General features: G+C 41.8%; 3 protein-coding genes across 3 annotated transcripts in view; 2 read left to right on the forward strand and 1 right to left on the reverse strand.

The window, feature by feature from the left end:
- zfr2 (zinc finger RNA binding protein 2) overlaps positions 1-3,780 on the reverse strand; it is an 18,254-nt gene extending 14,474 nt beyond the window's left edge. Inside the window, exons 1-4 of the mRNA XM_030784541.1 lie at positions 3,728-3,780; positions 1,739-1,985; positions 1,083-1,197; positions 462-680 (exon numbers count right to left, since the gene is read on the reverse strand). Coding sequence (XP_030640401.1) covers positions 462-680; positions 1,083-1,197; positions 1,739-1,985; positions 3,728-3,780 — 634 coding nt within the window. The remainder of the gene's footprint in view (positions 1-461; positions 681-1,082; positions 1,198-1,738; positions 1,986-3,727) is intronic.
- A 2,673-nt stretch (positions 3,781-6,453) lies between these two features.
- atcaya (ATCAY kinesin light chain interacting caytaxin a) lies at positions 6,454-14,864 on the forward strand. Its single transcript, XM_030784224.1, has 10 exons — positions 6,454-6,530; positions 10,116-10,174; positions 11,072-11,308; positions 11,911-12,090; positions 12,500-12,602; positions 13,040-13,171; positions 13,613-13,699; positions 14,254-14,352; positions 14,512-14,547; positions 14,786-14,864. Exons 1-10 carry the CDS (start codon positions 6,454-6,456, stop codon positions 14,862-14,864), a joined length of 1,089 nt encoding a protein of 362 aa, XP_030640084.1.
- Positions 14,865-18,968: 4,104 nt separating this feature from the next.
- mibp (muscle-specific beta 1 integrin binding protein) lies at positions 18,969-22,573 on the forward strand. The gene is made up of 8 exons (XM_030783970.1): positions 18,969-19,106; positions 20,098-20,188; positions 20,679-20,727; positions 20,966-21,140; positions 21,863-21,934; positions 22,041-22,147; positions 22,276-22,361; positions 22,469-22,573. The coding sequence occupies exons 1-7, from the start codon at positions 19,081-19,083 to the stop codon at positions 22,359-22,361; spliced, it is 606 nt and encodes a 201-aa protein (XP_030639830.1). The 5' UTR covers positions 18,969-19,080; the 3' UTR covers positions 22,469-22,573.
- Positions 22,574-22,962: the final 389 nt, after the last annotated feature.

Consider the following 22,962-nt stretch of genomic DNA (forward strand, 5'->3'; position numbering starts at 1 on the left):
AGACCCAAACAGGACACAGTCAGTAACCTTCATTTATACCATGTGTATTACTCACTAATTAATTACTCATCACTTTTTACAGCGGCTATGAAAGAGAGCCATTGTGTGACAGAGTGACTAACACAAGAGACCAAAGGGAAAGTGGAGAAAAACACCAGGACTACTTGCTCAGAAACCCTGGAGCTGAACAGGTGTTTGGCTAAAGTCAGGTTTGGGTGAACGGGTCGTCTGAGACCATCCTCCCAAATGCTGAGTAGAGTGGCAGTAACTTTTCAGATGTTTTACAGTACAGTAACGTAGCTACAGCTACGGTATAGAAATGATCAGCGAAACCAGAGTCTTTTCCGTAATCTTAAAAAGACCTTTAACGGTTTCGCAACGATCCGTCCGAGTCAGGCAAATCTCTGACACAGACTGAACGCAGAAGGGGAGAACCGCGCGGAGTAACAGCCAACGCTCACCTGAGTAGGAGGTGGGAGCAGTGGACGTGTAAGAGGAGCTGGGCGTGTAGGTGGATATGGGAGTTTGCGGCTGCTGAACGCTGGTTGAAACAGGTTGGTAGATGTTGTAGGTGTTGGAGACTGAGCTGGCAGGAGTGAGTGGTTTTAACGTCGTTAGCTGCCTCTGTGGCGGAGGCTGACTGTACACAGTGCTGACTGGACTATAGCCACTTTTCAAACCTGCAAGAACAAACAAAACAACAAACAAACAAACATGAGCCTGGTCAGAGTGCTCTAAAACGTTTTAATCTACCTCTACCTAGCACTGTAACACTGCTAATGTCAGGTTAAGCGACTATGTCTTCATCTCTTCTAAACGCTGAGGTGTTTAAGAAATGTCATTTATCTTTCACACTTAACATTTGAATGCAGGACATAATGCTTAAATGCTTGACAGGATTCCTCCATGTGATGTAAAAGCATTCCGAATGACATCGGAGTGCTCCAAATGACACGGCACTAGTCCAAATGATAGTGGAGTTCTCCAAATGACACCGGAGTATTCTAAATGATGTAACAGTTCTCAGAGTGACAGAAGAGTTTTCCATATGACATACATTTGTAAGTACTAGCGGTGTATACCTGTTTGGAAGTAGGCCTCAGACGGGGCGCGCTGTGCAGGCGCGATGCTCGTCTGGTAGTACTGTTTATTTTCATAAGTGCTCACCGACACTGGACGGCCATAACTGTAATTCTCCTGTGACATCAATTTCACAAAAAGAAAAAATCTCAACAAACAGATTAAACCATCAGACAGATTACACCAAATTACATGCAAAGTGGGGTTTTTTTTGTTTGTCTGTTTGTTTATTTTACTGAGAGGTGGAAATGGAAGTTACACCATAACACTGTATTTAATTTGGGCTTTCTGTACTCCATCTATATATTCCGCCAGGTCAATGCATGGCATCTTATCCATCTTCACACTACTCTAAGAAAAGCTACTTATTATGCAATTCATAGTAAACTCCTCTGATCTGTATACTGACACAACAACTGCAAATGAATACATATATATATATGAATATACAGTCACGCTTTCCTCCTAAATTACACGTAATAACAAATTGCATAATGACACGCTTGTCAATCCGTTATATTGGCCTCTTATATCTGTAATGACAATATAATTCAGATACAACTCTCAATCAGACAAAGACTAAACAGAAAGTGTAGGCTAAGGCCCAAAGAAAATACCCATTTCCATTTTGATATTTCAGAAACCCCACGGTACTGACCGTCTCTGTGAACACTTGGTACGTCTGGGGGGTGCTGCTGGGCTGGGGGGCGGGCTCTTGCTGTCGGTAGGCGTAATCAGGGGTGGGGTGCGTCTGATAGACAGGGTAAGGTGCTGAAGCTACTGGCCTGGCTGCTTGTGCAGTGGGAGGTGCATAGGAGGCAGTCACTGCATGGGCCACGCCCCCCGCAGGCTGCACTGTATAACTGGCTGAAGTTGGATGTGAATATGCAGTGGGGGGCGGGGCACTGATGGAACAGAATAACAAGAGACATGCTGTTCAAGCAAAAGAATACTGACATATGGAAACAGTATAAGGCCCTCATACGTGAGCTCAGGTTACCATAAACTGTTTAATTTTCTGCATTGTTTCATTTCATGATGAATTAGGACCAATTCAATTTAAAATTAGTTCAACTCAGTGCAACTGAGCTTTATTTGTTGATGGTTTTTTTCTGCACTGGACGGTGTCACCATGCCGCCTAACAGGGTACTGGGCCTCTGAGCCCCCAGTAAGCAAGTCGAAGGTGACACTGGCTGAGGTCGGAAGAAAACGAGAAAAATTAAAATGGGAAACCCATTCACCTCTGGCTGTTAACATGTTAGTCACAGTCATTCACTGAGTAATTAATTACTTTGTGACAGCAATGAAGTTAGCAACTGGTTATTTAGTAATTAACTATATAATTACATAGTAATTAAAGTTGGTAAATGGCATAGAAAGACATAATAATCTGTATTTTATCTAATAATTATGTCATCAAACTATGATGCAAATTGCGCCTTTAAGGCCCTGTTGTCTGAACATGCTTTAACGGTACTTTGTCCTGCAACCGTAATAATTCTGAAACGAAAGCATCCCCAGTATTTTATTTTTTGGACGGTCGGGGTCCTGCCTCAGAGCCATTTTATGGTAGGAGGTTTTAATACATTACAGCAACTCCCGACAGCTAAGTTTCACCTTTCTAACAACTGGCGTCCACACAGCTGGAAATTGCTGGAGTGTATGTGGGCATTCAGCTATGCCAGTCGGTGGAATGCGTCTGACAAATGACACCCCAAAGACAAAAAAAACTAAAGGGAGCAGTCCTTTAGCACCAGCACTGAAATCAGAAGGCAAATCGCTACAGGGCAAAAGACAGTGAAACTGAGGCTATGACATGTACCAAAATCTCAAAGTAACCGTAAATCTTCTACAATCTTCTCCATAATGAAAACTAATAAAGCACGTTCTTACATGGGAAACCTGAAATTATCTAGGGGATTACATAGGGCAGGAACTTAAAATATGACATGTAAGTTACACATCTTTCCTAGAACAGTTTCAACAAACGTGACAGCAGACGCATTCTTTGGCGAAGATTTCATCCCCGTTTCTAAAGATTTTGACAGGAGCTGCGGATAAACCAACATTTTAGGGATGAACGTGACAGTAATAAAAGTGCTGAACACACACAGACTGTATCTTTACGTTCTTTGAGCAATAAGACGAGGACGAAAACGTTTACAAAAAAATGTGGATCAGAATACAAAAACAGTAAACCATACTGCGTGGCATATACTAGTTTAAAAGTTTGAATGAATCGTTTTCACTCATTAACTGAAATGTTATTTGAGATAACGTTTTGCCTGCTCCATGTTCAGCTAACTGGCTAATTTGACAGTCAAGTGTGTCAGAAAAACTCGCTTAGCAGAACGCGTCATGTGTTCCCCTTCAACATGGTCCTTTCATGCAAAATTGTAAAACGTCAACATAAATTGTCTGGTCACTTTGTTGAGGACAGGGCTGAGGATATGACTAGTGAAGGAAGCTAAGTAACCTGGCTAACTACTATCCTAGCGGCACAGCAAGTTCTGTTAGCTTAGCCGGCTGCACTCACACAGTAGCCTTAATTAGACTTAAACGACAGTGTAATAAACTGTCTACAAGCAACGCAACAAGTACAGACGTCAGACCAGCATGCACGTCGTTTTTAGCTCTGGCAATTACCTGTACTGTGGGCCGGGGCCATGCGTAAATCCATAATAATTACTTGCAGCCATTTTGGCAACTTCAGCACGGCCAGAGCCCCCCTGTAATCACATGTCTGTTAGCCAGCCAATCACAGCAAGGACGCGTCTTTGTGTCCTGTTAACCCTGCCAGCGCCGAAACTCTGCAAATAGACCTTCAATTTGTTACATAAAAAGAAATAAATTCATTTGAACGTTTAGTCCATTCAGACAAGCATAGATAATTTATATTCACCATTCTTCAGTTATTTCAGATATAACATATATGACAGAACTTAACACAGCTTAGTTATCGAGCATAAAGTCTGTAAGTAGACTATTCTGAAGAATGTGTGCAGATTCTACGTCAGGGTATGAAATTTCAAGAAAAAGTGACCGACTATGCGGCAGATGCGTTAATTTTGTTTTTACTGAATCACTACAAAAATCATGGTTTGATACCCATGCTTTGATACCGCTTGTGAGTTTATCATTGATGAGTGGGCGTGGTTGGAGGCCACGAGTCGAGGCGTGATTTTTGGTAGTGTAGGGGCGGGCATTTGTACTGTGAGCACGAGAGTGATGGGGATGTGGTCGTTGCCTAGAGACAGCAGCGACCCAAAGATCTGCAAGGGCAGTCAAATTAGAGAGGGACGATTTGATGTGCGTTTATTTTCATATTTTGTTTTGGGTTTTTTCTCTGATTAGCTTCGTGCAGCTATAAAGTGAAAAGGCTAAGTGTAAGACTCAAAAAGGTCTGATTGTTCGCAACTGAACTGCCAATAGGGGATACGTCTTATGAATTTTAAAGAGAAAAGGGTTGGAAGAGAGTTGGGGTCTCTTTAGGTCTGAATCTTAAAGATGTTTTTTGTGAGTGAACTGTGCTGTGATTCTGACGCATCGTGATTTTGGCCTTAGAGAATCTCCGCACATCTGTCCAAACTTGGAGCATCTCTGAAAAGACCTAAGGAACAAAGCTACCCTTTGTCTGCGCGCACCTGCGGGGCCGCTGCCTGATCCTGGAGCTGCACACACACACAAACTCGGACACGCACTAACGTTCTTCACCAATGCTGTGCCGTTGGTTTAACACGCCAACAATATTTCTGTTGCCAAGTTGACTAAATAAGGAGAAACCAGCGCAAATTAAGGACTGGTAATCGGAACGTGCCAAAGGAATCGGGTTGTCCGCATGTGAGTAGAGCCTGTGTTTCTTACCTTCAAGTGAACCGTTAACTGGGTTTTGACCTGGTGGTCCAGAACCGAGTTGTTCTTGCACAGTTCTTGTTTACAGTATAACCTTCCATCTTCATTTTACATAGGTTCTGTTTTCATTTAGCCCATTCAAACGTGTGTATATCCTTTTTCTGTGGAGAAGCAAAGGAAAAAAACATAGACCCTGCGTGTATATATACAAAGATCGTATGAATGCGATTAGGATTTGCATAATACACAGAATAAAAGAAGAAGAAGAGAAGTCTAAATTTAATTTGTTTATCCAGAGGTTATTTAAGTCACCGGTGACTGGAGAATGTGATTGACTCTAATGTGTACGACAACCCTGTAAACCTGTATTGGCCCGTGTGTTTGGAACAGGTCTTGTAGAATTTTCACGCATTTACTTGTATCAGTTATGTATGTACATATGTTTTTTTTTTCTCTAAAGCTGACCATTTTCTGGGTACACTACTTGCCAAAAATTCGTCATCAGTGGATTATCAGATTCTAAGACTCCCAACTGCTCTCCATCAGCCTGTGGCAGAAACACAAAGGCTTCTGTCCCGTCCTGTTTGAGTAAATCTCCATTTAAGTCAATCACAGTGTGTATAAATGTTCTGAAGCAGAACCCAGATTAAACCTAAAAGATGAACTCTTCCTCTTTAAATCGGGCTTATGGAATTGATCTCTCTGAACACATCAAAAGGTGGCTGCAGAGAAGAGGGGGATTAGAAAAGTATTTTTGGTGGGGGGGCACGGGGAAGGGGGGGAGGGGGATTAAAATGATTTCCCTGGCTCTTTGGCATTTCCCACTGCTCCTTCACGCTCTCCCACCTGACTTTGAGCTAAGCGTGTCGCTCGGTGGGCACGCGTGACACATGCACCTCTCACATGGCACTCATGGGATAGTCCCGTGACCTAAATCTCAAGTCTTATGAAATATTTTTATACGTGTCCCATCAGTCTGTAATGGTTTCATCAGGCAATTAACTTCCATCCACTTGCAAACATATCAAAGCTTTGCCTTCTGCTGAACGGATGAAAAAAATCTCTCTCTCTCTCTTTCTCTCTCTCTCTGTCACTCTCTCTCTGTCACACTGTTTGGGTACCACTTGCTTAGGGTTAGTTTTGAGGGAGAGAGGATCAAGTCAGTAAACTCTATTTTCTCCGATCCATGAACGAAGGACAGTTATAAAAACAACCGTATCGTTGTAAGAAATGTAATGTTAGCATGTAATGTAATGAACATTAATTTAGAGCACTCATAACCTGATAGTTTTTGCTGTATGAAACACATTTCAGGATTATTTCTGAGACACCTCAGATGTAAGTGAGAAACCTCTTAGGAAAGTCACTAGATGAAACTTGCTGCATTGGTATTGTAAGTGATACTGTTTGCATATCTTGGCACAGAGGGCTGTTTCAGTTCTGTGGAGTGCTGCTCATCATACTGAAGATGTCTCTCTCTCTCTCTCTCTCCCCCAGGACCCGCCCCATCCTGCCATAGGATGGGCTCCGCAGACGAAGATCTGCGATTGGATAATATGGAGGTGAGGGATGAGTGGCAGGATGAAGACTTCCCCAGGTGTGCCTCACTGACGCTCTCCAATCTGGGGTGCATTCAAGATTCACAACATTTCTATTCACCTCAAACATTTGCCTCAAACACAGAGTAGCTATGAATTATACCATAATAGATTAAAAATGCACTTTGATCGTTTTTTCTTTAGTGCCTCTGTTACTGTAAATGTTAGAGGTCTTATATTTGTGATAGTCTAATGCACATGGTCATAATCTTCTTCTCACCTCATTTCTGTGTAATGTTTTGATCATCTTGAACGCACCCCGAGAATTCAAATCAGTTTGTTTTCATGGTTATTGTGAAGAAGTACGTCTAAACCACATAAATGATTCACACCACAACAGCACCACCTGTTGGCTGGTTTGAAAGCTTTGTCAAGTAATTACTGTAATTCAGAGAGAAAATTACAGACCCAGGTTATAATTCATTTAACCACTGCATGTTTACAGGTAACTACAGCATCATTTTTGCAGATAGGTATGTTTTACAAAGGCGTGATCTCATTCTATGTGTACCGCTAAATTGGTAACTACACACATAGTGAACGTGAATGTGGAAAGTGACAGTTTGTAACTAAATGGTAGTAAAACGCTGTACCGTTGGAGAACGTGTAGAAATATGTTTTTTAACACTCAGACATGCTGCAGAAGGAACGAGTCTTTCGTGTGGATCGATTTATAGGAATTTATCGATGAAATATTACCAGGGTTGGGTAGCAATGGATTACATGTAATCGGAATTACGTAATCAGATTATAAAAAATAAGTAACTATAACCAGCCCAGATTACATTTGAAAAAAATGTGCAAGTAGATTATAGTTACATTGTCAAGGATTACTTGATTACATTTTTGGTTGCGTATTTAATGTTTAATATGGCAGTTTTAAAATGAAAATGAACATTTTGAGTAAGTGCTTCTCTTGCGTTACGATAACAAACTCCTCCCTGTGGCCTTTGATTGAAAAACATCAGCACCAAAAACTTAAAAAAGAAAAGAAACAATACAGTAAACCTGTAGATGTTTCTGCCAGCGTGTTTGTGTAAGGGTCATTTGATAAACGCTGAGTAATGTTCTACTGTATGTCAAAGTAAGTCACACCTCTCGGGTTGCCAGGTTAGATAAACGCTGAGTATGTTCTACTGTATGTCAAAGTAAGTCACGCCTCACGGGTTGCCAGGTTGCCAGTTTTGTTAACAGTGACTTAACTAATATTTGTATTTGTATTTTTTGATGATGATGTATGGGTAGTGGAGTTTTTAATCCCCTTTTATTTTCACTGAAAATGGATGATGAACATTTTGAGTAAGTGCTCCTCTTGCGTTAACAAGAGCAAAGTCCTCCACGTTCGCCTTTAATTGAAAACAGCAGCAACAAAAACGTACACACACAAAAAAAAACCCAGCATCCCACATGTTACAGAATACACACAGCACACCTGTAGTTTGTGCCAGTACTGTTTTTGTAAGAGGAATTTAATTTGACCAACTGTAAATACTGAATATGCAAAATGCATTTTATTTGCATTGAAAATGTTTTGAGATGTTTAAAGAGAAAAAAAAGCATATTTGTGGAACTCATATTATTGTGGCTGCGTCCATTTTTGCAGTATAAGGTGCAACATTTTCAATGTTTGATTTCGAAGCAATCCAAAAGTAATCCAAAGGTATTCAGATTAGATTAAAATTTAATTGTAATCCAAAGGATTACGTTACTAATTACAAAATGTAATTTGTATTCAGTGACTGGCCACATTTCAAAGTAATCTGACCCAACGCTGAACATTACTGCATTTTCTCTTCATTTAAGGAAGGCTTTAAAAGGAGGGTGCCGACACCTTATCCCCAGCCGTACATCTAAATGCTCAAATGGCACATTTCTCCTGATTAGATTAGAGCTATTCACTAGTTTAGATTAGATTAGATTAGATTACTCTGGTTAAATTTAGGACCGTGTATTGGGAAAACCGATCCCAGATATGCCGTTGAGGCTGTGCAGCTTTCGGGAGCCGGGGAGCAGAGGAGCAGGTGCGGCTCTCTCTCTCTCTCTCTCTCCCTCTCTCTCTCTCTCCCTCTCTCTCTCCCTCTCTCTCTCTCCCTCTCTCCCCTTAAATGGAAACGAATCAGGTCATGTGACGCAGACACCAGCCAACAACACGGCAGCATCAGCAGGAAAATGGACGCAGGTCAGACTTAGAGAAGAGAGGCATCAGTAGCATCACTAGGCAAGAATCTCTATGGCGAAGTACCAAAACAGTCTGTGTCCAGGGAAACCATGAGCCATCCGCTAACCAAACACTGACATATACATATATATATACATATATATGTGTATATATATCGCAGAATTTAACAAACACCAGGAGACTTCTCTTCAGTTCATTCATTTCTCATTTGTAGCAGGGTAAGTCAATGGCAGCTTTCCTTATTAGCCTTGTATGTGTGAGGAAATGTTTGGCCTTTTCTGGCCTTTTCTTTCACCCACTGGAAGATGCGTATTTCACCTGTCGACAGCGAGAGTGTGTTTTCTGTGTTTGTTCTGTGCTGTTACACAGCGGTGTAAGATTGATGAGTTTATTGTGTGTAGAGCGGTGGTGTCAGTGCCTTTGTTTTCATGAAGCAGTCGTATATTGCTTAGAATACAAAGCCCCCCCCCACCCCCCTGTGGGTTCAGCTAATGACTGAAATAGTCAGCGGTGGGGGAGTGAAAAACGCGGCTTGTGCAGAACAGAGACTTAGAGGAACAGGGCGTTGTGACCGGCGACTGCCTCGCACGCTTTGTTTAGTTGTGAAAACGTGTCAAAAGCAGTCGTTATGCCTGTCCCCTCTCTCTCTCCCTCTCTCTCTCTCTCTCTCTCTCTCTCTCTCTCTTTCTCTCTCTTTCTCTTTCTCTCTCTCTCTCTCTCTCTCTCCCTCTCTCTCTCTCTCTCTCTCCCCTCTCTCTCTCTCTCTCTCTCTCCCTCTCTCTCTCTCCCTCTCCCTCTCTCTCTCTCTCTCCCTCTCTCTCTCTCTCTCTCTCTCTCTTTTCGTTTTACCCCTGGTGGTTTATTGTGTGGGAGGCAGGGGAGATGACAGCCGTTGCAAGTTAAGTAGCACAAAAGCAGCTGCTAGTCCTCACACCAGAGTCAACCCCCATCTCTCTCTCACACACACACACACACACACACACACACACACACTCACACACACACACACACACACACTCACACACACACACACTCACACACACACACACACACACACGCACACACGCACACACACACTCACACACACACACACACACACACGCACACACACACACACACACAGCTCTCTTTGTTTCATCCTGTGGTATAATTAATTTGGAGCTGTCTGATTGACTGATAAAGACTGCAATAGTAGCTTAGTAGCTGTCTCTCCTTGTGTGTGTGTGTGTGTGTGTGTTGGCTGGGATACAACCCACAAAAAAAATGTTATCTTACAGATAATCACTACTCTTTGTGAATATTTTCCCCTTCTTGATTAAAATAAGGGCTGTGATTATAATATAGGGTTTTGGAGACTTCAGATTTCATTTTGAATTGTCTTACACAAATCTGTGCTGTGTTTTAGGCCACTACCAGAGGAGGGCAGCATGGAGCCAGCATGTGGCCTCACAGAGGGAAGGACATGTGAGTATAGTCCAAAATCACCTGCTAAACTCCTATTGGCAGATTAAAAACAAAAACAGAACTGAGCTAGCCGACTCAGCACGTAGCCACGCTAACAGAGTCGCTAGTGAGCTCTCAGAACAGTTTTTACATCTTTTTTTAATTTAATTTAATTTTAATCCTCCCAGAGGGGCAAATGGAACCAAAATGAGTTCTTACAGCCTTTTCTTCTTCATCCGTTTACCTCATTATCTCATGCCCACTGCTAATGAGATTAGCCAGTTAATTAGGGAGGGCGGCCAATTCTTTAATTCGCATGTGGGAACATATCTTCAACATAACTGGCATTTGAGAGCGAGCCACTGGCTTGGGGGGCGGGGGGTGGGGGGGGGGGGGTGCAATGTGTCGGTGGTGGATCTGGCCAAACCCCTCCCACTGCTCCTCAGCTTGGTGTTTCGTTATCATGGTGACTGAATAGCATTAGTGGTTATGGTCGGTAGGGGATTTGTAGGGGGGTGAGGGGGGATGCCATCCCCCCCTTGTTAGCAAAATGAGCAAAATGCATCCCCCTTGTTAACCTGCCATCCCCCTATATACTCTATAGAGTAGTGTCAGGGACCACTGGGCCATCACCCCTGTTAGAAAATAACAAATCGCCTACTGGTTTTGATCATGTTTCACAACTTGAGTGCAGCTCAGCAAAAGTGCATGACAGTAGTAGCTGCACTACAACAAGTTCTGGTTTCTATGAGCATAAAGTTTGCAAATTGTAGTGCTTTTCATGCAAAAAAAAAAAACAAAACAAGACACATTCAACGCTTGGATACAATGTTTATTCTAGGTAGTATGATTGTAAATTAAACTAAACTGGGTGTAACAAGCAGGACCACTGAATTACCTCTCTCCCCTATGGACCAGCTCCCCCAAACTCTCTGCATGTGGGTGGGTCTGGGGGATGCTCCGCCCACCGTAAGAGACGGACCTTGGTGGCCCCGGACATGAACTTGTCCCTGGATCAGAGTGAGGGGTCGCTGCTGTCGGATGACCTCCTGGACACCCCCGACGACTTGGACATTAACGTCGACGACATCGAGACGCCGGACGACACGGATTCGCTCGAGTTCATCTCCAACGGCAACGACCTGGAGTGGGAGGGTGAGGTTCCTCCTGGCTTTGAAAATGGAATCGCTGTGATCCCAACACCCTATTCCCTAAAATTAACCATGGATTCGTCATTGATCTCTCAGCACCCCTGAGAGCTTTATGAAATTTTTTTTTTTCAAAATTGATGAATTTTCTGTAATCCATAGAATTTACACTCTGCTGCTGTACTGGAAGAATCTAGAGAGAGGGTTCGGGAACAACAACATGTATTATGAAGATACAGCACACTGTAGTTTTAAATGGTGCAATTCCATTCAGTTAAAGCTGACCCCAAAAGAATTCAGGGGTCCAAAAAAGAGACTATCCCCAGAAACAAGCATAACTCCTGTAGTGTGGCCAGTGGTCAGCACATTTAAAATCAGTTTAGGATTGAGATTAGGATTAGGATTGATTATTTCTCTGGCACATAAGCACTGGCAGAACAGAGCTCACAGTTACGCAGTTAATAATTCACAATTAATGTGAAGTCACACACTTAGAGAGTGTCCTTCTGTCACCACCAGACCAAACTTGTCCAATCCTAATGTGTCTGAAAAAAGGTGGATTTTCATTGGATTTTCCTTCACAGAATGCGCTAATATGTCTTTGTATAGATGACACACCGGTTGCATCGGCGAAGGCTGGCCCGGGTGACGGGGCCGACCAGGTGTGCGACGCTGTCGACGGCGTGGGCGGGAACGGGCGGTTATGGAGGACCGTGATCATCGGCGAACAAGAACACCGCATAGACATGCAGGTCATTCGGCCGTATGTCCGCGTCATCTCTCACGGAGGTTAGCCTGTTAAAGAGTCAGCGAAAACACACGCGGTCGTGCTTGTTAAAAGACATATTCACCCTTTCCTCACAACACATTTCATCTTCTTACCCAAAAACAACTGCATAGATAGATAGATAGATAGATAGACAGATAGATAGATAGATAGATAGATAGATAAATAGATAGATAGATAGATAGATAGATAGATAGATAGATAGATAGATAGATAGATAGATAGATAGATAGATAGATAGACAGATAGATAGATAGATAGATAGATAGACACTGACAATTAGTATTCACAACTGAAATCAGCTGGGATGTTATGAGACCAAAGTTGGAATAAGCTGAAAATATGAAAACTCAGTGAAGCTTTGCTGTACATCTCAGGCGGGTAACTCCACCATTTCCCCCCCCCCCGAAGGTTACTATGGCGACGGCCTGAATGCCATCATTGTGTTCTCAGCGTGCTACCTGCCCGACAGCAGCTGCCCAGACTACCACTACATCATGGAGAACCTCTTCCTGTAAGTCTCTCTTTCTGAGCTCATCAGAAAGTAATTAAAAGGGAGTGAGACCACAGCCCAGACCAGTACAGTACAGTGACTACATTCAACAAAGCAAATTTAAAAGTGTTGAGTTTTAACTCTTTGCAAATGCTCACAAGCTCTAGTTCAGAGCGGTTTTTAATTGTTAAAATTAAGCACAAACTATTGTTTTGTCTTTTTTGGTAGTCAAAAGAGTTATTACAGATGTGTAATTATATGCACTACATCCATACAGTCTAACAACAGTCCACTGAGCAGACACACAGATGTACATTTATATGTATCTATTACACCAATACGTATATGAGTCCAGAGTTCTTGTCTGTCTGAAAGGAGAGGGAAATCCCTTGTCCTCTGTGTCTGTCTCTCTGTAATGTACTCCTCCTTTCTTCCGAAATCCCTCCGTCCACCGTCAGGTACGTGGTGAGCAGTTTAGAGATGCTGGTAGCTGAGGATTATTTAATTATCTATATGAACGGAGGAACACCGCGCAGCAAGATGCCAGGGATTGGCTGGCTGAAGAAATGCTATCAGATGATTGACAGAAGGTACAGACTCCGAAAATGGATGATAATGCTGTGTAGCAGTGTGTAATGTAACTTTGTACTATGGTACATGACATGGTACATTCTTATCACTGTGGCGTAGTAGGTCTGCGAGTATCTGTGCGTTAGACACACGTACCATCTAAACTGCCTGTTTATTTAAAGACAGACAAGTGGATCAGCGCAGTGTATTGCTAATGTCACACATTCAATTGACTTGGCATTGAATAGAATTATTATATATGTAGTTATTCTGAAATAATAAAACTTAAGCCACAATGATGTATAAGAATGTCTTCAGTTTTCATTGAAATGTTTTTTTTTTTTACATATGGCTGAGATATTTCATATGTAAATTTCTTTAGAAAAAAAAATTGCACTGCATACTAGAAATAATCATTTTATATATAATAAAAATTAATTTTTTTTTTTTTATTCCTGAAGGCTGAGGAAGAATCTCAAGTCTCTGATTATCGCTCACCCTTCCTGGTTCATCCGCACCGTTTTGGCTGTCTCGAGACCATTCATCAGGTAAGCTTTATCGCCATGGTAACCGAACCCACACCTGCGGTTGCCACGGTTACGTCTAGACGTCATGTATCAGCTAGGTATTGCTGCCATGGTAACATCTTCAGAACTTTTGTTAGATGATAAAGATCACCTCCAAAACTTTTTTTTTTTTTTTTGAGGGGGCGTAATATCATCATGGTTACTTTCTCACCAAAACGTTTGTGAAATGGATTTTGTCACCAAGGCAACCTCTCACGGCCATTCTCCGTTACCATCATTCTATCTGGAGACAGTTCCCCATTCAGCTTTTTTCACAGCGGTCTAGCATAAAGTGATTCGTTACGTCACATTTAATTCATCGATCAGTTTTTATGTGATTTCAGCCTAGCAAAAATATGTCATATATACACACCAGTTGTATAAATACACCAGTTGTAGACAAAGAGTTACGTTAGAGCACAAAAGTCACAACACACACACACACCTCCTTGCACACACTTTGTTTTTCACTGAGGGCGCTTTGTAAATTTGTCTGAACGTGACCCACGGTTTTGACATCTTTTGTCATCCTACAGTGTGAAGTTTATGAATAAAATCCGGTACGTCCACAGCCTGGAGGAACTGGAGCAGCTTGTCCCAATGGAGCACATACACATCCCAGAATGTGTCCTACAGTGAGTCATCTACTCCACCATGGAGAGATATTCAAGCTTTAAGCTCATCCATCCATTGAAACTCACACCTGATACATTGTCAAGTCAAACTGTGTGTTTTTTAATGTGTTTGATCTAAGATGTTTTCTTAAAAGATTGGATTGTGATTTTTCTCCCCAGGTTTGAAGAAGAAAGGATCAAAGCACGTAAAGAAAGGTGACAAATCTCAAATTCTCTCTAAATAAGAAGTCAAAAATTTTATGCTTTTGGTTTTTAAAACATAATATACCATGTCTCACCCTCACTAAACTTTAATAAACTACATCTAATTTGTTTGGAAACACAAAAAAAATTACTATGGCAATCTGTAAAGGCCGCTATGATGCTGAGCATTCATGAGATTGATTGCATGTTAGAGCCAGGCCTTTTAGCTGATCTCTTTTTCTCCCTGCAGAATGGAACAGGAGGAAATTGAACAACAGAAATTGCAGCAGCAACAACAGCAGCAAGATTCAGCCAATCCAGAGAGGTAGATCACAATGACATCACACAGTCAGAGAACAGTGACAATGACATTGCACAGTCAGAGAACAGCCAAAATGACATCACACAGTCAGAGAACAGCCACAGTGACATCACACAGTCAGAGAACAGCCATAATGACATCACACAGTCAGAGAACAGTGACAATGACGTCACACAGTAAGAGAACAGCCACAATGACATCACACAGTCAGAGAACAGCCAAAATGAAATCACACAGTCAGAGAACAGCCACAATGACATCACACAGTCAGAGAAACATGACAATGACATCACACAGTCAGAGAAACATGACAATGACATCACACAGTCAGAGAACAGCCACAATGACATCACACAGTCAGAGAACAGTCACCATGACAACAGAGCTTCACTGGTTTTATTTAACACTTTCACATTACAGGGGACAGCAACAAACTGTTATTCTGTTTTCTCCACAACCCACAGGCCTACAGCAACAAACGAAGAGCAAGGACAGCAGTGAGAGAGAGAGAGAGAGTGAGAGAGAGAGAGTGAGAGAGAGAGAGAGAGAGAGAGAGAGAGAGAGAGAGAAACAAAGGCACAAGAGGCATTTTTGAAAATGACCACCAGATACCACCCTACACAGACAGACATCTCTTCTAATTAAGTAGCAGAATGTTGACTCATTCATCCCATCTCCCATCAGCCCCTCTGTCTAGCTCCAGTGGTTTTACATCATCATTCTACTGACTGTCCTCTGCTTCTCCTGCCTCTGACTGGGTTGCAGCAAATTTGTCAGGGTTAACTAAACTCTGAGTTAGAACAGTGAAACTCAGACAATGTAGTTACAAGAAAAAAAAAAACAAAAACAAAAAAAAACAACAACAATTAAGCCACAGGAAAAAAAAGTCAATGCTCTTACGAGAGCACAGGCAAACAGCGCCCTCTTGCAGCGAATTGTGCCAGTGCACAATTACAGCTATGAAATGTACTCTCTGCAACACTGGAAAAAAAAAGAAGTCAACTCTTGCAAATTTGTTGTGAACCTGTCCTACAGAACATCATATCTCTTACCAGTGAGGTACAGACGCCCGTGTGTGTGGTGAGAAACATCTTAGAGGCAATGCATGCGACGTGTCTGAAACAGTAACATCTGCCGATCTGTCTGTGTCTCTGTGACCTTGTGTCCATGTAGAATGTACCTTTATTCCATGAGGCTGTTTCTTTATACTGTTCTTCCAGTCTAAGCCTTTAGTTGTAACTGGTCGCTCTTTCTCTCCCCGTCGTTTTGAATGTTTTATTCCAGTTAGCATTGCAACAAAAACGATAAGCATTTAAAAATTAGACGTTTGGTTCTGTTTTTCGTTTTTTGTTTTTTTTTCTTTTTCTCCCAAAGTGCCAGAAATAGCCAGTCAGTAACTTCACAGACAATGTGGTTTCGATGTTGACGTGTTCGACAGCATTCTTTATATGTTGCCTTACGCTGGATTTGTTGAAATTAAATGTCTGTGTACAACACTGCGTTCTTTCTGTTGCCTCTGTTTACATGTTGACATTATGATGATGAAATTTTTTTTTTTTCTCAAACAAACAAATTCTTCTAAGTTTCCTTTTAAAAAGTTCTTCACAATACGTTGAGAACATAACAAGTTAATAAATTTAGATTGTGATGTTTTTTGCAACATGATTCTTTAGAGGCCCCCCAAAAATGGCCCGAAACAACAACAAAGATCAGTCCATCCATTGGAGCTACTCTCATAATCTTGGCATCTAGACATTTTCATCATTCTGTTCTGACATATTGACAGTCTGTGTGGAACGCAGACGTTTGTCAGAGGGAGATATTTGAACATTCATAACCGTGATGCGGTTACACCGTCAGCGCACGGAAAGACAGATGAGTAAATGTGTTTGCATTACACGCTACAGTTCTTATCCAGTGCCACACACCTAAAAGAAATGCTCCTTTTATTAAACCCCCAAGGCCTAAGCTGAATGAGAAAAGCTTATAACTGGTTTAGTCGAGGCTGTGCAGGTCGTCATGGAAGCCTGGTGGTGATACAGCCTCAGCTAATGAAACTACAGCTTTGACTCCAAACTCACCTGACCTCTGTCTGCGATATACTCAACACACAGCTCTGACTCAACTTCCAAATCCCACAGAGAAACCCTGTTAGGATCCTTAGTGCTTAACACAAGGTTTTGTTGAATATTTCCACTTCATTTAGACAAGGAATTTAGTGTTTGCTGCTTAAGGTGAAATTACAATACTATAAAATTTAGCTTTATAGCATTAAGATTGTATTTAGTGTTTAAATTTTAAAAGTTTAAAAAAAAAAAAAAAGAATTACTCCCCTGATCCAATCAGGTATTGCCAAAGGTCGCAGGAAACTATTGTCCCTCCATAGCACAGTGTCCACATATCTGTGTTAACACCCTGAAATGACCAGGGTACCTTTGAAAATAAGTATGGCTGACTGTTACATCAGTGGTGTTTATAACAGTGTGGGCTATCTTACACACACACATACACACACTCTCTCTCTCTTTTTCAGACACAGACGCAGACACAGACACACAGACACACACACACATCTTCTCTCTATATAAAGTTTGACCCTCTCTTGTCCTGCCAGGACTGCACTTGGCCTGAGACGGATGGACAGACTGGAGCCAAGTGTGAGATAACACAACGACATATCATAAATTTCAGCCTTATTACCAACCAACGACGGGGCTGATTCGTCCGTCACAGGGGATTAAACATCCCCTGCCAATATTGGAAAGACAAACAGGTTATATATGAAATGTCGCCTGACCCACAGTGGATGACTTGACGTTTACAGTCATTGACCATAAGCTTTGACCTGAGCGGACAGAGCTTCTGTTTACTGAATCTCTCCGGGAAATTACATCATTCGCAGGATGTTACACTGCTGGGCATTCATCTTTTTTTTAAAGAGTCTTTATCTCTTTCATCACATTCATGTTAAACCTGACAGTTTCCTAAAGAATATTTCTGTGCTTGAGCGTATCCCCCGTTGCCATCAACTGACCGCCACAATCACGGTCTTTACTTAGTGAGTATAAAAATATGCGGGGCATTCACTGATGGACACCTGCACTTTAAGTTTTCACAGCGTTCCTCTGAAACGAAGCCGATTCAGTTCAGCTCAGGTGTAGTATGCTCTTGTGCGGTCCATTTTTACATAACACCAGTACAGGAGGTTGGATCTGAACGTGCAGGCGGTTGTGTTCTGATCGAATCTATTCTGTTGGTGCCATGTAGAATGTTTAGTGCTGTGTTGACTCCGCTGTGTTTTTTTTTCACCCCGAACACACAGGGACATATACATTCAACGGTGATGTGCAATGAAACGCATTTAATTTTTATCAGCCAAGTTTACCTTCCCTTGACAGGGACACCCCACGCACGGCACACATAGCTACTGTGTGGAGCGTGCAGCACCAAAACCGGGTCACGGGGTAAACGTGGAAACTGCCCTTGTCCCAAACATATGACTGCTAATTCTGGACGTGAAACGCGTGTTTGTGCCCTATAGCATGGCGGAGCGTCATGTAAACCTTTCACATGTTCAATTAACACACTTCTCTTGGCAGCTGGCGAGTATTATCACCACATACTAAATGCCACGGCCCTATAAGCCCAGAATAGACACAGCACAAGACAAATACGTCACCTATGGACAATAAACACACAAAGTAGAAAATGGGAAAACCGGAAAAAAAGGGGAGGGTGGGGGTAAAAGTTTTTTTCTAAGTCATCGTAAACGTTTGACTTAGAGATGATCCAGGACTCAACAGACAATTAGTTGTACAATCATCAAGACAACCAGACAATAAAGCTTATGATGGGCATTCTTTTTTAGTGTTAAGTAATTGTTTTAAGAAGTTAGAGGAACCAGAGGCAACCCTCGGCGACAAAGCATTTAGGGACGAAAACGTAGGGTGCCTTGAACAGAACATAATTGGCTGGAGATCACACGCAAGTGAGTACGTATGACTGAATAGAGGAGGCGGACACCCTGTGACGTATTAGACATGGTTTATATAGCCGGGGTTGTCTTGGGTTTCTAAAGCTCTGTAGTAGTCACAAGTTTTATTTCAAGTGGTCGGATTATTCGCTGAATTTTGCTGTTTGGGACAAGAACTCCTTTTTTTTCTTCTTTTAAATATTATCACGTGTCTGAGAAACTTTACTCTCAGTAACCCAGAACGACAGAAATGAAATTCATTATAGGAATCGGCGGGTAAGTGCTTCAGAGTGGTTCTATGTCATTATTTACTTCTGTAGTAGAGTCTTATTTGTCACCTAAATTTATCATTAAAAAAAAAAATATAGAGAATTACCCGTAATTGTTTATAATGGTAAATAGTAATTTAACAAAAGAACTCAGCTCTGCTGTCACCTCATTCAAATGACAGTCAAGTCAGCGCGCCAAACTGTTCTCACTGTTTTGGTAAATTAATAATAACTTCACTAAACGACTTTGAATTAGTTTCTCTTTATTTTACTTGAGAGTATTGAGAAAATACGCTCTCCCACTCTGCGCACTGAGTGAAAGCAAGTCGCTCACGTGTGGGTTTTAAGTTTGAGCGGGAGATTCAAAATAGCGCGGTGAAATACAGATTTAGTGAGATCACTGCTTAAAAACTTACCGTTTAAAACTGTTTACCGAGCTCGTTACCGGGGTACACCTTTGGAGAAACCGTGACTTGATGAAGAATGTGTTTATTTCATTTTAATCGTGTTGTTCAACGTCAAAGAATAAGTATCTAAGCAGTGTGACAGCCCTAACACATGGCGCATAGGACTTTGTTTGTAAACCTACGTCCTGTCTTGTTGGAGTTGCCCAAAACGATTTATTTTGTTTACTATATAAGCGACTTCCTTTTTGAACATATAGCGTATATAGAGTAATGACAGATAATGAAATCGACACAAGACTGGAAACAAAACTTTTATGATGTCAAGTACTTAAGGTGACCAACTAGCAAAGATATTAGCGCGAGTTCGCTGTGCTAGTTAAGGTAAATGAGGGTGACTAGCTTTCGCTGCTATAATTTAGCTGGATGAGCAGATCCCGCCATTTCTGTTGTAATTTCTCAGAAATGTGGTCTGGGACTTGCAGTTTGTCGATTTGATTGTTGCGACAGCTATTGCTCAGATTAATGGAACTGTCTTATGTGTGTATAAATATTTATATGAAATTATATGTTTGTTTTCTCTGTTTTCTGTAGCGTGACAAACGGTGGTAAAACCACTTTGACCAACAGGCTTATCAAAGCTTTGCCTAACTGCTGTGTGGTACACCAAGACGATTTTTTCAAGGTAAGTAGCAAAAACTATGACACTAATTTTCTGAAACTGGATTTTAAAGGAATAATGCACTTTAGATTGATACAACATCGGACAGCGATGCTTCGCTTTAACTGTCACCTGGTCGCGCTTGTTTGCATTTTAACGTTTGCATTTTAACGTGTCTCTTAACCCACACTGCTAATCATCCATCCAACTAAATATCCTGATTTTGTTCATCGCAACAAACAAATTTCGTTTATGCTCATTTGACTAACGGCCGTAAGTGGCTTAGTTTTCCAATGGTACTTATTTATAATTATTATTATTACTATTTATAGTCTCGAGCTGCAGTTCCTTTTTTCGTCTTGATGCAGTTGATGAGCGCTACTTCCTCGTGTTTATTTGCGTGCGTCTGCCTGCGTTGCTTTTGGCTGCGGCGTTTTCAGGATGTGGTCAGTTCTGCTGGGTGTCTGATCATCCTGAGACTGTTGCATTGTTTTACGGGTCACTGTAATTTCAGCCGCCAGACCAAATAGAAGTCGGGGAGGACGGCTTTAAGCAGTGGGATGGTAAGAATGTAGTCTGACTAGTAGGAGATCACCACAAACTTAGACTCAAGTCTCTGTCAGACATATATGTTTAAATGACTTAAACATCAAAACAGACTCAAATTTGCCCCCCCCCCCCATACACCTTTCTACCTCATATTCTTTATGAGTAAAGCTAAGTCAGTTCCTTAGAATTTAGGCAATGAGTTATTTTTTTAAAGCAGTTTCTTCCCTTGTTGATTTGTGTGGCTCTCTGTAGTGATTACAGCCCTGGACATGGAAGCCATGCTGAACACAGTGAGAGGCTGGATGGAGAATCCAGTGAAATTCGCCCGCTCTCACGGCGTCGGAGTGCCTGCCGTCACGAAAGAGGAAGATCCCGAAAACCAAATCCACATCCTGATTGTGGAAGGATTCCTCCTCTTCAACTACAGGTGAGCACCAAAAGCATCTTTCAGTATCCCAGTTGTGATTTATTTATTGATTTACTTATAAATATTAATTGTGGATGAGAGGGAAAATTACATTGCTGGTTATCAATACTGGCTAAGATCTGAGGAAATTGCTGATTCAAATCCTAAAATTGGTTCTGGTGAATGTAGTGGTTACAAGTAGTTCTGCTACTGCGGCTGCTTTTAGGAAAAGGAACTTCAGACCCAATGTGTTGTTATGACTCTGAGGGGCCATATCGCCATGGTAACCCTGCCACCTTCTTCCTCTCAGGGGGTCCTTTCACAAGGGGTGGGAGGGGGGGGGTATTCGAGTTACGGAACAGTTACCTAATAACCACAAAGTGGAACAGTTCTGATTAGGTTCTGAGAACTGTCGAAACATACGGGACACTTCTGGTCTTGGAAGGTCACGTGGGTTTGGGGTTCGGCTGAACCCAGTCTCTGTAGCCTATGTGAACAGAGACTTAGAGTAACGCAGCTCTGTGGGGTCGAGATAAGGTGGGTGTGGGGCTGCAGGGGTGGTCACGTGATGTGGGGTCCAAGACTAACGCAGTGAACACAGTGTGCTTCTGAAGAGCTCTATCTCTATAGGATTACTTAACAAGCGCTCAGAAGCGTTTTATAACCGGGTCAGGACGAGATTTGACATATAGATTGTGACCTCTCTCTCCACCCCTTTCTCTCGCTCTCTCTGTCTCCCATAGGCCGCTAGTCGATCTGCTCAACAAGTGCTATTACATCACTATTCCTTATGAGGAATGCAAACACAGGAGAAGGTGAGTTCACATTCATGCGTGTTCTAGAACGTTCGTGAAATGTTCCAAACGCTCAGAAATTGAGAGCAAACAATCTGTCGTTAACTTGAACGATGTTCCGTTACAGTACCAGACAGTACACTGTCCCCGACCCTCCCGGTCTCTTTGACGGACATGTCTGGCCCATGTACCTAAAACACAGGAAAGAGATGGAGAGCTGTTGTTTGCCTATCGGTGGGTAGAAGTCCGTTCGTTCTGTTACAATGTTTCATTTGGATAGAACTTTGACGCATTCTAGAATGCTAGCGTATCTATCTCCATTCAAAATGTCTAAATCAGTTGCGCTCGATTTCGTTCACCAGAGTATCTTGATGGCTTGAAAACCAAAGACGAGATCTACAACCAAGTGTTTGAAGACATCCAGAATACGTTGTTGAATCGTTTATAGGTAAGAGGATGGTTTTCAGTTCGCTGTAGGCAGTGGAGCTCAGTATTGCTTTAAATGTTCTCTGAATTGCTTTGAAAGTAACCTGTTTGTTCTTTTCTTTGTTTCAGCGGGAGCTTCTGGCCTTTCAGAGTAGAGTGTATAAAGTTGTAAATACCATCAAGACGGATGTCTTTTTCTTTATTTCTTTCTTTTTTAAAGATCATTTTTAAAGTAATCGTATTTGTTTTGTAAATATTATGGTGGAATGTTAATTTATCACTCCTTTTTTTTTCTGGAGGAGCGTTTTTTTGGTATAATATCTCCCCCCCCCCCCCCCCCCCCCCCCCCCATCATGACCTCTGTAACCTAATTAGTTCTCATTCTCATAATCTCTGTAACAAGTGCTTCTGTTGCACCTTGATAGTTTACTTATCCATCCAGGAAACTTGCCGTTTTCCTCAGAAGAAAACCATTCTCAAATAAATGACACAGTTTATTCATGAAACTTCTCCCTTTCTTTTTGTCTCTGTTTTTATCCCTACTTCTGGTGACTGGTGCATTTGGTGTCTGTGTGTTTCTAACGGCATAAACTCATTCCTATATCTTTGCGTTTGCCGATATC

This window comes from Chanos chanos, chromosome 9 (genome assembly GCF_902362185.1).
Source record: "Chanos chanos chromosome 9, fChaCha1.1, whole genome shotgun sequence".
Classification (NCBI taxonomy): Eukaryota; Metazoa; Chordata; class Actinopteri; order Gonorynchiformes; family Chanidae; genus Chanos; species Chanos chanos.